Source organism: Lacerta agilis, chromosome 16, assembly GCF_009819535.1.
Source record: "Lacerta agilis isolate rLacAgi1 chromosome 16, rLacAgi1.pri, whole genome shotgun sequence".
Taxonomy (NCBI): Eukaryota; Metazoa; Chordata; class Lepidosauria; order Squamata; family Lacertidae; genus Lacerta; species Lacerta agilis.
In genome coordinates, this window is record NC_046327.1 from 18,287,967 (window position 1) to 18,300,843 (window position 12,877).

The 12,877-nt window shown below is 38.3% G+C and overlaps 1 protein-coding gene across 4 annotated transcripts in view; it reads right to left on the reverse strand.

Moving 5' to 3' along the window:
• The window catches only part of HOOK3 (hook microtubule tethering protein 3), a 48,112-nt gene that overhangs the window by 26,409 nt on the left and 8,826 nt on the right, over positions 1-12,877 (reverse strand). For 2 of the 4 annotated variants that reach the window (XM_033173144.1, XM_033173143.1), the window contains exons 2-5: positions 11,164-11,249; positions 5,294-5,366; positions 1,501-1,551; positions 189-321 (exon numbers count right to left, since the gene is read on the reverse strand). In XM_033173144.1, the coding sequence (XP_033029035.1) occupies positions 189-321; positions 1,501-1,551; positions 5,294-5,366; positions 11,164-11,249 (343 nt within the window). Of the gene's footprint in view, positions 1-188; positions 322-1,500; positions 1,552-5,293; positions 5,367-7,240; positions 7,272-11,163; positions 11,250-12,877 lie in introns of those variants that run through there. The other 2 variants (XM_033173146.1, XM_033173145.1) reach the window with 2 other exon arrangements.

A 12,877-nucleotide genomic window follows, 5' to 3' on the forward strand; every position in this document is an offset into this window, starting at 1 on the left:
TATGTTTTTGAAGTCTGTTGATTTTATTGATGTTTTCTAACAGATATTTTATGTTACTTTATGTAAACCACTTAAGATGGTTTTTGTTTTTATTAGGGGGTATATAAATATTGTTAAACAAAACAATAAAAGTTGTGTTTGTGTGTCCAGTTTGAATGATGCACCCTTTCCACCAAAGTTTAACTGACCTTGTTTTTGTTCACAGTTTACAGCACAGCCCAAAATAAGTTGAAGCATTCTTCCAAGCTCAGCAACTTCTGAATGCTCCCCAATTAAGTTGACATCAGGAAGGATAAAATCATTGATCTGTTGTCCCAAAATCTGTGAAAATTCAAAGATGTAGACATGGTGAATAGTATAGGAGCCCATCTCTTGAATTTGGCAAGCCTCCATATGTCAAGGACACTAGATCTTCAGATCCAGGTCTGGGCCAACAAGGAACTAACCAACAGTACAGAAGGGATTTATCTATAGTGGAGAAAAACAGAAGGCAGAAACAAGAAAACCCTTCCTTTGCCTGCTAATTTCATCCAGCAACCCAATCTGCCAAGATGCTGGGGGAAATTTAGTTATAGTCATGCTGTGGTATACGTTCAAGCCCCATGACGTTGGCGGCTCATTTGGTCTAGACGCACATGCACATCGAACCAACTAGTCCACTCTTTCGGTGAGAACAGTCTTCTCTTATGTAAACAGCACAGTAACTCTTCTAAGCTACAGCTGACTTTTAACAAGTATCTTGAGCCACCAACGTTCAAACACTTAGCTCCATAAATATTTGTTGTTGTTGTTTACATTTATTGGTTGCTTTTTTGCCATGGCAACTCAAAGCAACTTACATGGGTAATTATTATTATTTGTCCAAAATAGTGGCACACCAGAATATTCTTAAACGTATTTATTGTAGATTGTTTCTCTTTGTGAAAATAGAAAGCAGAAAGAAATTTTCTGAAGTGAGAGGCTCTTCAATGGATATATCTAGAATTGCATTAAGGACTTTTTAAATTAATACTACAAAGCTGTCTACAAAATCAAATAATGCTGAACACTTAAAGTTTCCTATCTTTCCAAAATAATAAATTTGAATTCTGCTACTGATGGGAAGGCATAGCTACTGCTGAGATAATAAAGCTTAGCCTTTGTGGTTTTATCAAGAGACTTTCCAAAAGTATCTATTTTAATTGCTCTAAGAAAAAGAAGCTATGTGAGGAAACATCCATCAGCTTAATAGGAGGTACATAAACAATGGACAGCACACGGGGGGGGGGGTGAGTGTGTGGGATTCCTTTTGTATAAATTACAAATTTGGGGAAAGACTGTCAAAGGGCCTTCTAAAATATTTATAAAGGATCAGTTTTCTGAATTAAAGAGCTATACTTTTATCCTTAGTAATCCTTATTTTCCTGTTACACAAACAGAATAATGAAAATGAAGCAAAACAAGTTGAAAGGAGAATGAAGTGGGGAAAATCAGTTTGTATAAGCAAACAAAAGGCCTTACCTCATGATTGTAGTCCAAAATTCCTTTTAAAATTTTCTTCAGATTGCTCACCTTTTAAAAAAGGAAGGAAAAAAATTGCATACTGAGAAACTGTGAGAGGCCGCATCGAAGCGCAATCTTACGTTGCTCTCTACAAGAATTTATCTTTCTAGCCAAAAGCCATTTTTGCCTAAAACAGCCAATCGCTAAGATTTTTTTCGGCCTAAAGCAGCAATCATCAAATAAAGATTTTGCAATTAATCTTATTTTTCATTTATAGATTTTCTCTGCTCATATTCAAAGGGACGGGAAAGCAAATAGATATAGCAACTACCTACAGCAATGAGTTTGGGGGCTCAGGCTTATACCCCCATGGTGCTTCTCAAATATAAAGATTTCTTTTTGGGCCACACTGGGAACACTGTGCACACAGCAGGGTTTCTGAGCCCTTTCTTGGCAGTATCTGCTTGTCCAAATTGGCAGAGCTTCAAAAGCAGCATCAACACAACAGGAGTTGGGGGTGGGGAGGACAGAAACAAGTTCTTACACACAACAGAGCCATTAGACAGGCTTGAAACAAGTATGTTCATTTTTTCACCCCACTCTTTGAAACCTAACGGTCCTTTTAAGTTGATAGCAAAATGTCAAAATGCCATTAAATTTAAAAAGCTGGATGGCATTTTGACATCTTGTTTTCAGGTTATCAAGACCACAAGCTCCCAAATAATTTAGATTTCCTCATTAGCCGATACAAATCAATACTTAGGCTTGCTCTCGTTCTCAAATTCTTTAAACAGCCAATGCCAAAAACTGTACCCTAGGCAAGAATCAGGACCCACGAGAATGGATTCAATACCATGTGACAGTACTATAATAAAATGCTTGAAATGATTGTGCAAATAAGCATAATCCTTGAAGTGAAAAACTTTATTGGGCAGATAAATTATAGTGTAAACAGAAGAAGTTAAGATTCATTACCAAAAATTTTGAATTACACAGAATTTAAGGAGCGCAGTTCAATGGGAAGACATGATTTACGCAGAAAATTATATAAACTGATTATCAGAAATGTATATCTGGATCATGCACAATGCTTGCTTTGTCAGATGATAGATCACGGAATCACAGAATTGTAGAGTTGGAAGGGACCATGACTGTCATCTAGTCCAACCCCCTGCAATAAAGGAATCTCTTGCCCAATATGGGGCTCGAACCCACGACTCTGAGATTAAGAGTCTCATTCTCTACTGACGGAGCTATCCCAGGCAACATGCAAAACAACAACCCTCAATTATCTAGACAAGTTATTTCTAAATGGAACACAAGGGGTTGGGGAGTAAATGGTACCAACATAGGATGCAGTCTTGAGTGCCAGAAGAGCATAACAGAATTCCACCCAAGAAGAGCAAAGTATTTAATGTCCCTGGTGGCGCACAAAGCAGTCATTGGGGCAGTTTATCTTTTACTCTTCTGTCGGCATGCTATTGGTTGCTCCAAATTACCATCAACCATATCTTATTTTTGAAATACTGAAGTATCATTTCAAATAGTCACAGGCAGAACATTTTGACTGTACTGAAACGTCTTAGTTTTTGTTCTCTGCCATTTCCCCCAAAGGGAAAGCCACCAAACTGTTCCTTGCAAGCAACTGTATACATAAGAAATAATGCAGCTTGGGTTTCAATGCTGCTGCCTAAGCCTGCAGTGTGAATTCCGAGACAGATTTAGATAACCTGGGGTGACCCACTGACAATACTGCTTCAATGATTGTACTGTGTATCCTACTGTTAAGAAATTTGGAAAGCTGTTAGACCCCTCGCCAAATGCAAATCTTTGATACGTCTTTATGAGAACATTGCCCACGTATGCAGTGGCTGCTAATGCAATACATGGAGAAGTGTTCAAGTTGCCTCAACCCTGAAATCATTCCAGATATTTTGGCTATGGGTCTCAATGGCTCGTTTTCAAATATCAGGGATCAAAATCCAGCAGCAGCATCTTAACTGTTTAGAAATTTTATCCATGTGTTGAAAATTCCATACAATTCTCTTGAACTTTCCTGTGAAATTTCCCATCTTCAAACTGCTCAGATATGTAGGAGGGGCAATCTTCTGTATACATAAGGAATGCAAGCATCTATTTGTACTAGAACATTTTCATTTGGGAACAAATGGGTAGAAAAAAAGTATTTCCACCACCAATGCAATCGTCTCTCAACTTTTTACATTCATAAGCCTTACAAGGACAAAGCCATTTGTGCAAGTAAACAAGTACTGTCAAGGATTCTGTTTTTCTCATCCATGAATCACCACAAGGCCAGATTATACCCAATCCAATTTAAAAAGGTAATTCGTAATGTTTCATTTCCCCCTATGACAACAGTACCATCAAGAAGCAAAGATTTCAGCAAAAGCTCTTGAGACTTGAAAATCAACAAATGTGGAATAATGAGAGTAAGGTGTAGCAGTTCCTCCCCTCTGATTTTTACTAACCAAGAGGAATCTGGGATTCAAGACAAAAGCTCCCATTTTACCTCCAGATCAGCAGGTTAGACTGAAAAAGACTCCAATGGAAAGAATTTTAAGGCTTTGCCTTCTGCAAACATGAACTGCAAACATAAAGAGGGTTAATTCAGTCTTTTGGCCTGTAGTGTAGACTCCTCATCAGCAACTGGTATGATGAATATGGCACGTGGATGAAAGAAACAGTAAAAAATAATAAACACCATAATTCTATACAGTCGTACCTTGGAAGACGAACAGAATCCATTCCGGAAGTCTATTTGACTTGAACGTTCAAAAACCAAAGCACAGCTTCTGCTTGGCTGCAGGAAGCTCCTGCAGCCAATCGGAAGCTGCGGAAGCCCTGTCGGATGTTTGGCTTCCAAAAGAACACTTGAAAACTGGAACACTCACTTCCAGGTTTCGATCGTTCAGGAGCCAAAATGTTCAAGAACTAGGCTGTTCGAAAATCAAGGTACGACTGTACTTTCATTCAGCAATTAAAGTCCTTTGGTGGATGAATGAATGAATCTAGTTCCTCTCTGCATTACTGTTATATTCTTTCTGAACACGTTTTTAATGTTTTGATTGGTATCTTATTTAACTATTTAATTGTTATTTTGAAGTGTATATATCCTGGTCTGGAACCAGGTAAAGGGTGGATTATAAATAGTGTGTGTGTGTGTGTTTTCAAACCCGCAAACACTGAAAGTTCAGAGGCATATGGCATACAGGGATATTAGCTGAGGGTCTCTTAGTTTCCATGTGGTCCAACAGAACCCCCTTTACCATGCTACTTTCCTCTCAACTCAAGGTCTCACTTCTGAATCAGCTCAACTCAAGAACTCACTTCTGAATCAGCATAGAGTAGGGAGTGGTATATTGGTGTAAAAACAAACAAACACCTATACATAAGAAGAAAGATTTCGGTATTATGGATGATATTGAACTAATTTTTACTCAAAGCAGACCTACTGAAATTAATGGACCTAGCCCAGTCCTTTTCATTAATTTCAAGGGGTTTACACTGCATAAAACGTCACTGAATACCACCCTATATATTTATTTTGGCTTGATCTTATGTCAGTTGGGTGTGGAGAGTCCCATTGTGCAAGCAGCAATCCTTCAGCAAGGCTTTTGCTGACGGGACCGGTTAGGTTAGGTAAAATCAGCCCTGATTCAGTATTAATCCTTAACATACTCTGAAACTCTGGAAAAGGCAACATAAAATTCATAAAATGCACACACACACACGTATAACTGCAATAATTTGTGTACTGAAAGTTAAAATCAGAGTTAAACTGTGAAAATACCTTTAGTCTCCAGTTGTCCCCTACTTCAGTTTTGATTCTGTTTAACCAGTTTTCATCAAAGTACGTTGGATCACTGAAAAAACAAAAGCAGAATATTAGTTAGCAATGTCTCTTACCACCACCTATAGTTTTTTACTAAAATATTACATTAAATAAAACATTAGGCTATTACTTAATAATATTATTCATTTCATTTCTATTTGGCTGTCTGGAATAGATAGCATGATTGTCAACTCCAACAGAGCTTTCATAATTGTATTATTATTACTGACATTTATGAGTTGTATGTCTCAATTATATGTTATATGTTTACTTTCATCCAAAAGTTCTAGAACATTAATTAATGTCTTATGGTTCCTATATTACTTATCACAATATTTTTCCAGCCCCCCCCTTTTTTAAAAAGCTGCTTTATTGAAGATTTTCCTGCTTTCATTAACCACCATTAAGCCCTCCAATGTTTCTATGAAGTACTAGAATTCCTCAGTTACAAGATCAGCTTCCTTGCCCACAATTACCAATGCACAGTTGAAGGGAAATATTGGGTGTGTTCTAGCACACACCATTTCATTGGAGGAAAGCCAAACTGACATGATCGACAACTTATATAACATATAACTGAATGAATGGAACATTTCCTAAAGTCCTCTACTGCAGTTTTCTGAAATAGTTGCATCACAAAGTTTTCTGGTGCCCTAGAGTGCTTTAATTGAGCGTGTTTATTTTACTTGTATTTATTGGCTTGTGGGGGTTTGTTTCTCATTTTATTTGAAAATCCACACACTGGCTGACTAGATCTGCTGTGGAATTACAACTTTAAAACATTTTTGGTTCCTTTGCCTGTTCATACTTTATTGCTATATAACTCACCACTTTCTTTGTGAAGGTTTATAACAGTGTGTTTCCTGAGCTTTTGGAAGCAGAAGCATCCTTTTTCAGACGTAAAAATCAGTCCTACACTTCACTCACACCTGCAAAATTTATTTTCAGTGTGTATAACACCACTAAGAACTACTTACCCACAGAGGAGCCTACTCCCAATTTTTTTTCTGCACAAGTCATTGATCAGTGTGTGCCTCCTAACTAGAAAGAGCTAAGACCATTGCAGTAGTTCTTTCAGAGAGGAAACAGGAAGCCCTTGCTGCAGCTGGGTACTTTGGGCTACAGGCCCTTAAAATATTTAAGATGGAATTCAACTGGATACTTTGCGCTCACAGAATAATTTTTCATCTAGAGGACAGTTCTCCTAATGGAAGAGGAGGGGAGGTGAATTTGCTGATTTACCTTCATGCCTGATTGAATTCCCTCCTCTTCCATCAGAGGCAGCATCCACTGGGATAGCTCAGTTGGTTTAGAGCGTGGTGCTGATAATGCCAAGGTTGCAAGTTTGATCCCCATATGGGACAACTGCATATTCCTGCATTGTAGGGGGTTGGACTAGATCAGAGCTTTCCAAACTGTGTGTCGCGACACATTAGTGTGTCGGCTGCAGTGTGTAGGTGTGTCATGCGAATGTTCCCTGCACTCCTCCTGAGGCTGAAAAGGGGTTAGTTTAACCTCCAGTTTGCTAGTAAAACTGAATTACTGTGTCACAAAATGATACATGTCCAAAAAGTGTGTCCCCAGCATGAAAAGTTTGGAAAGCTCTGGACTAGATGATTCCCAGGGTTCCTTCCAACCAGATTCTATGAAAGGCCTTTCTGTGAGCACAATAACTGCACCAAATGTATTCCACCTTTAATTTCTTTCTCATAGCATAATAGTGCACTCTGCCACACAGATTTGAAATTACTGGTCTAACACCTACCTTCCTGCTGTCATGCTTTTTTACACTTGCAGGTGTCCCACCCCCCCTCCCAACTGCTTGATTTTGAAATAGCAAATTATGCTACTGATCTATAAGCATGTCAATCCCTTGGACACTCTCCTTCACTTGAACAGTCTCACCTGCCTCTGGACTAAGTCTTTTCTGTGGTACCTGTTTGGAGGAGCAGAAGGAAGAGTAATTTGGATATAGTATAGTAGTTCATAATTTTTTTAAATCACAATTTTTAAAATCATTGTTGGGAGGGGAACTTTTTTGCTTACATTCTTTTAAATGCTCTGAAAACATGTTCTGTATTTTTCTGTTTCAATGTGCTCTGGGAGGATTCAAATTCAGTTTTTGCTGTTTGTTTTCTTTGTTCTAAAAACATCTTTCTTCAAACTTATGGGAGTTCCTACTATGAGATTAATGTAACTCACAATGAATGAATTATTGTATCAAGTATAGCTTTGTACCAGGCTGCAATTAAGAACAACTAAGAACTACAAAATCCATTGTACAAAGACCAAATAATCTGTTATGAAGCATTTCTGGTAGAAGATTCATCCAGAATATTCTAGAAGTTTCTTAGAAATTGGTTTGACAGACCCATCTGCAAAAATGAATTTGGTATATACTCTTATTATCTGAAAGGAAAACTGTTGACATTACTCTCAAATTACACAAATTGGAACATTCACAGTTAAATGTAATGCCTATGCTAAGTACATAGCTTGTAATTATAATTAATTAATGTTAAAATCTACCAGTATATTAAAGGCTTATGGTCTCACAACTACTACAACTTCCTAAGAATTGTCTTGCAGAACAAAACAAGGAATTAGGAGCCAACGATGTTAGCAGTGTCAAAAGGACTGATGAATACTCATTTGTATTTAAGTCAGTTGCATGGGAATATAAAGAGCTGCCATATAAGTCAAGGGTGGGGAACCAGCCAGCATGGGCACCAGTCAGGGATAACAGGAGCTGTAGCTCAACAACATCTGGAAGGCCAAAGGTTCCCCACCCTGATATCAGTGCTACAGCCCTGTCTGTCACTCTCATTTCTAGAATAGATTAGGAGCAGTTTACATGGAATGTACATGAGAAAAGTACAACCTTAAATCTCCAGGTATGTTTGTATACTTTAGCAGTGTGAAGGTCAGAGTTGTACTGACCTCATTGCCCTGTGCACTCTTTTCTGGTTCAGACTGCACACATTACTCTTCAAACATAGATCACCATCTTTCTGCTCTAGAGCATGAGATCCAAAGTGTGATATGCAAAAATGTGATTAGCCAATGATATGTTGGGACAGCTCTACGGTTGTCATGGCAGTCATAAGGGATCCTCGTGGAACTTGAAGTCCCCCACAACCATTATTTCGAGAACATCTAGAACAAGTCATGTAGGAGAATGGTGGGAAGCAGGAAAGGCTTGCTTTGGGTGAGGAGGATAAGATTTAACTTTCAAAATTGTAGTTCAACAGGACAGGAAGCCTGGTGAATGTGATGGAATCCTCAGAGACTATGATCCTCCCTCCACCCCCACCCCCCATCATTAAGCCAAGGATCTATGGCTCATTTATCTCATAATGCAATATTCTTAACTTATTTCCACTGAAGAGGAAGTTCATGCCACTCTTTAATTTGTAGGAATTCGAGAGTTAAATTTATTTTGAGCTTCTAATATATTAGTAGCACAAAATCTTTGAAGAAGATGCAAGTTAAACCTGCCGAAGTACAGCTTGATTCTCAGTGGTGAATAATAGGATGGTTAAAATAGAGAGTACAGATGAAGTGCCGGTCACAAAGCCCCGACAAACTGGTTTGGTTAGTTTAAGCAGTGAATGAGCTAGCTTCCATTCCATTTCTGGCATGTTGTGGAGGAACCAATACATTCACAATGTCTGTGAATAAGTTCTCTGCATTTCTGATGTAAAAGTGACACAAAATGAGCACAAATGTTTTATTATGCCATATATGTTAACCAGCTAGATGTCTACCAAATGGTGGGAATGCCTATGGAAATGTAGATACAACTTGGGATATAGCCAAAAGAATGGGTAAAGGAACCAATCAACTTCTTTTCCTTGATAGCTTTTATCTGTCTTTATTTGGCATACCCCCACTTCATTTCACTCTCTGGGCCAATTTCTTCTGCTTCGTCTTTGCTTTACTTCAGCTGCATGCCCCTTTTTCTCAGTCCCATTAAACTGTAGTCCACCCACACTGTCATATTATTCAGGGAAAAGCCCAGTACAACCAATCCCCACCAGGAAGTCAATCTCTCTTTCTTTCTTTTTTAAAAAATTATGAATTATTTTCTTTCTTTACGTATGTTGATTGCTATAAACACAGATCCACGCCAAAAGTAGAGATTAATGTAGCAACTGCTGACTTCACAAAGAAAGTTCTTCATCCTTATTGCAAGAGAAATCTGTGCTGTTTCCCTTCACAGCTGAAGGGAAAGAGTCTTTTTGTAGGCCACTCTCGCACATGAAAGGTTACAGGCCCACCAAACATAAGCTGTTACTTTTCTCTCCCTCTGGTTTCAGAATATACCTCTCCCAGATAAAGGGAGAGCTGATTGGGAGGAAAAGGTGGAACAGTGACAGAGAGGTGTAGGACATTATTATATTCTAAATGCTTTTCGTGAATATTACCCTCAACAGAAAACCAAGTATTGGGGGGGATTAGTCATCTTCAAGCACATTTAATGTCCTTGAAAAATGCTAGATGTAAAAGTGCAAGAAACAGAGCCACTCTGTTTCTAACAGAATGCATCTTATATAAGCAACAGCACTTCCCCCAGCACTGCCTTGACAGAGTCATGACACTGAAAGGCTAACACAGAGTTTAGGGGGGGGGTGAAAGGGTAATTTAGACAGTTTTCAATGAACAAGGTCATTACCAATGCTACTCATGAAGAAAAGCAATAGTGTATGGAGATGTCATTAACTGAACTCTTAGTCACACCAGCTCTGCTATTTCTTTCACTACAGCGTAATTTACTTAACAAGCATTTTATTTTTTATTGTGTATGCTCTATATAAAAGCCCACCAAATACATTAAACATCCATTCCCCCATTCCCTTCCTCTATTGCCAACACGACTGTCAAAATATGCTCTTCTGGGTGGAGATCCTTATTCTTTAGTTAAATATGCTATCTTGCAAGACACCATATACATTAGTCACTGTCTATAAATATATATACCGTATATTCCAGCGTATAAGACAACTGGGCGTATAAGACGACCCCCAACTTTTCCAGTTAAAATATAGAGTTTGAGGTATACTCGACTGCAGATTCTCCACCCGGCGTATAAGACGACCCCTGGCTTTTGAGAAGATTTTCCTGAATTAAAAAGTAGTCTTATACGCCAGAATATACGGTTTATATTTTATTTAAAAAACTACTACTAAGAACTGGCCATGTTTGCACATAATGCTAAATCATAAAAGCCTGGGTTAGTAAACTATACTGTGCAGAAATGCCTCCCTTCATGAGAGTGGATAAACTAATAACAACAGGGATAGCCTAACATAGCAGATCCATCTGGCATTGTGGTTTGTTTCACTTTAACAGTCTTGAACTACAGTTTTCTGTTGGATGGGCAATTGTGGTTTCCTGGATCAAGGAAAACCAGGTTTGGTTGTTACACTAAGCTATGGTTTACTTGCTCATGCAAAAGGAAGCGCACAGCTCATACACAAATTGTTTTCTATGTTTGAAAACAAAAGCTTGATTTACCAACAATTACATTCATTAATAAAAGTAATTAATGTTTTGTTGTTAAACAAAACTTATTGTTGAGCAAAACAAAATAAAAAATTCTTTCCAGTAGCACCTTAGAGACCAACTAAGTTTGTTCTTGGTATGAGCTTTCGTGTGCATGCACACTTCTTCAGATATTGTTGAGCAGTAAAAGCACTTAAGATCAGAGTATAACATAGCAAGTTCATATTAAGTGGATACTTGTCAGGGACAAGGGGGAAGTTACTTACTTACTTACTGAGTGAGTAAACACATTCACAATGATTTTTTTAAAAGTGTTCTCTTACATCTTTTGCAGGACTTGGGCCATCACGACTCCATTGGTTAAATCATCCACAGTCTGGCATGGTGCTTCAACATTAAATGTCTGGATCTGAGGAGGAACAGGTACATTTAGTCAAGTTACATCTACTGAACCATGCCAGCACATCAAGAGATTTCAAAAGTGCTGCAACTCTTACTAGCCAACTACAATACAGTGGTGCCCCGCTAGACGAATGCCTCGCTAGACGAAAAACTCGCTAGACGAAAGGCATTCGCTAGCGGAAGGCTGCCTCGCAAGACGAATTTTCCTATGGGCTTGCCTCGCAAGACGAAAAAAATGCCGATTTTTTTTTTTTCTTTTTTTCGTCAAACTGCTCTTCCCCCGTTGGTGCTTCGCAAGACGAAATTTTCGCTATACGACAGCACTCGCAGAACGAATTAATTTCGTCTTGCGGGGCACCACTGTACATTATATTATTTATATAATGCAGAGAAAAGTAACAAACAAAAACAATTTAACCCAAAAGGATAAATACACTGTCCCTACTGGTAATCAAAATTGTAAATAAAAAACTAATGACTTCCTCCGCAAGGCAGTAACTCTCTCAGCCCCTTTAATTATTTTACAATTCATTGATTATATTTATACCTCACCTTTCCTCCAATAAGCTCAAAGTGGCATACACAATTCTCCTCCCTCTCCATTTTATCCTCACAACAAATCTGAGAGGTAGGTTAGGATGAGAGACCATGACTGGTCAAAGGTCACCAAGCAAGCTTTAGGGGTGAACAGTCATGAACAGTCCTCATAAAGTCATGGATCCTTTAACAGGGTATCTACATTAGATTTCCCCACCCCTCCAGTCACTATGAAATTTACTTTTTCTAGGTGGTATGGTAGCTGAGCCAATGACATCTTGGCCCTTTTAATAAAACTTCTGCTATAAATATGCCCTCAGAAGGTGACTGTTAAAAATCAAAGTAGGAAAAATGCACCAACTGAACTTAACTCAAGAGAAAATAAATTACAGTGGTATCTCGGGTTAAGAACTTAATTCATTCTGGAGGTCTGTTCTTAACCTGAGGTACCACTTTAGCTAATGGGGCCTCCCACTGCTGCTGCACAATTTCTGTTCTCATCCTGAAGCAAAGTTCTTAACCCGGGGTACTATTTCTGGGTTAGCAGAGTCTGTAACCTGAAGCGTCTGTAACCCGAGGTACCACTGTATATGGTCTGCACAGATCATATAATGCCACATTAGGTTAAAGTTTCTTTTTATGTCACTTTTTGATCAAACATGACTCACAAGAATAAAATACAAAAATGCAAACTAAAAAGCAAAAGCAAAATACAATTAGTATCAATCAAATCCAACAACAGTGACAAAGGGCACATTATCTCACACAAGAACCAATGTATCTATGTGTGAAGTTGAGCAAGAGTATCCATGTGTAAGCAGCCCTTATCAGGATATTTCTGCATGCTGTGTCTTAGCTCTTTCCCTCAATTAATACTTCCAAACTTCCACATCGTCCATCATATTTTCTTATCTGGAGATGCACAGGTATTTCTATACCTGAAGGCACACACCTTTAAAAACAATTTCCACAGGATGGAAGTGTGCATAACAGAAGATTGCATCATAAATTTGTTAAGCGTTTTGCATACTTTCCCCTAAAAGTGAATGTTGTTTTTCTCTGCACACCGACATGCTATAAATAACCACTCTTAAGCTT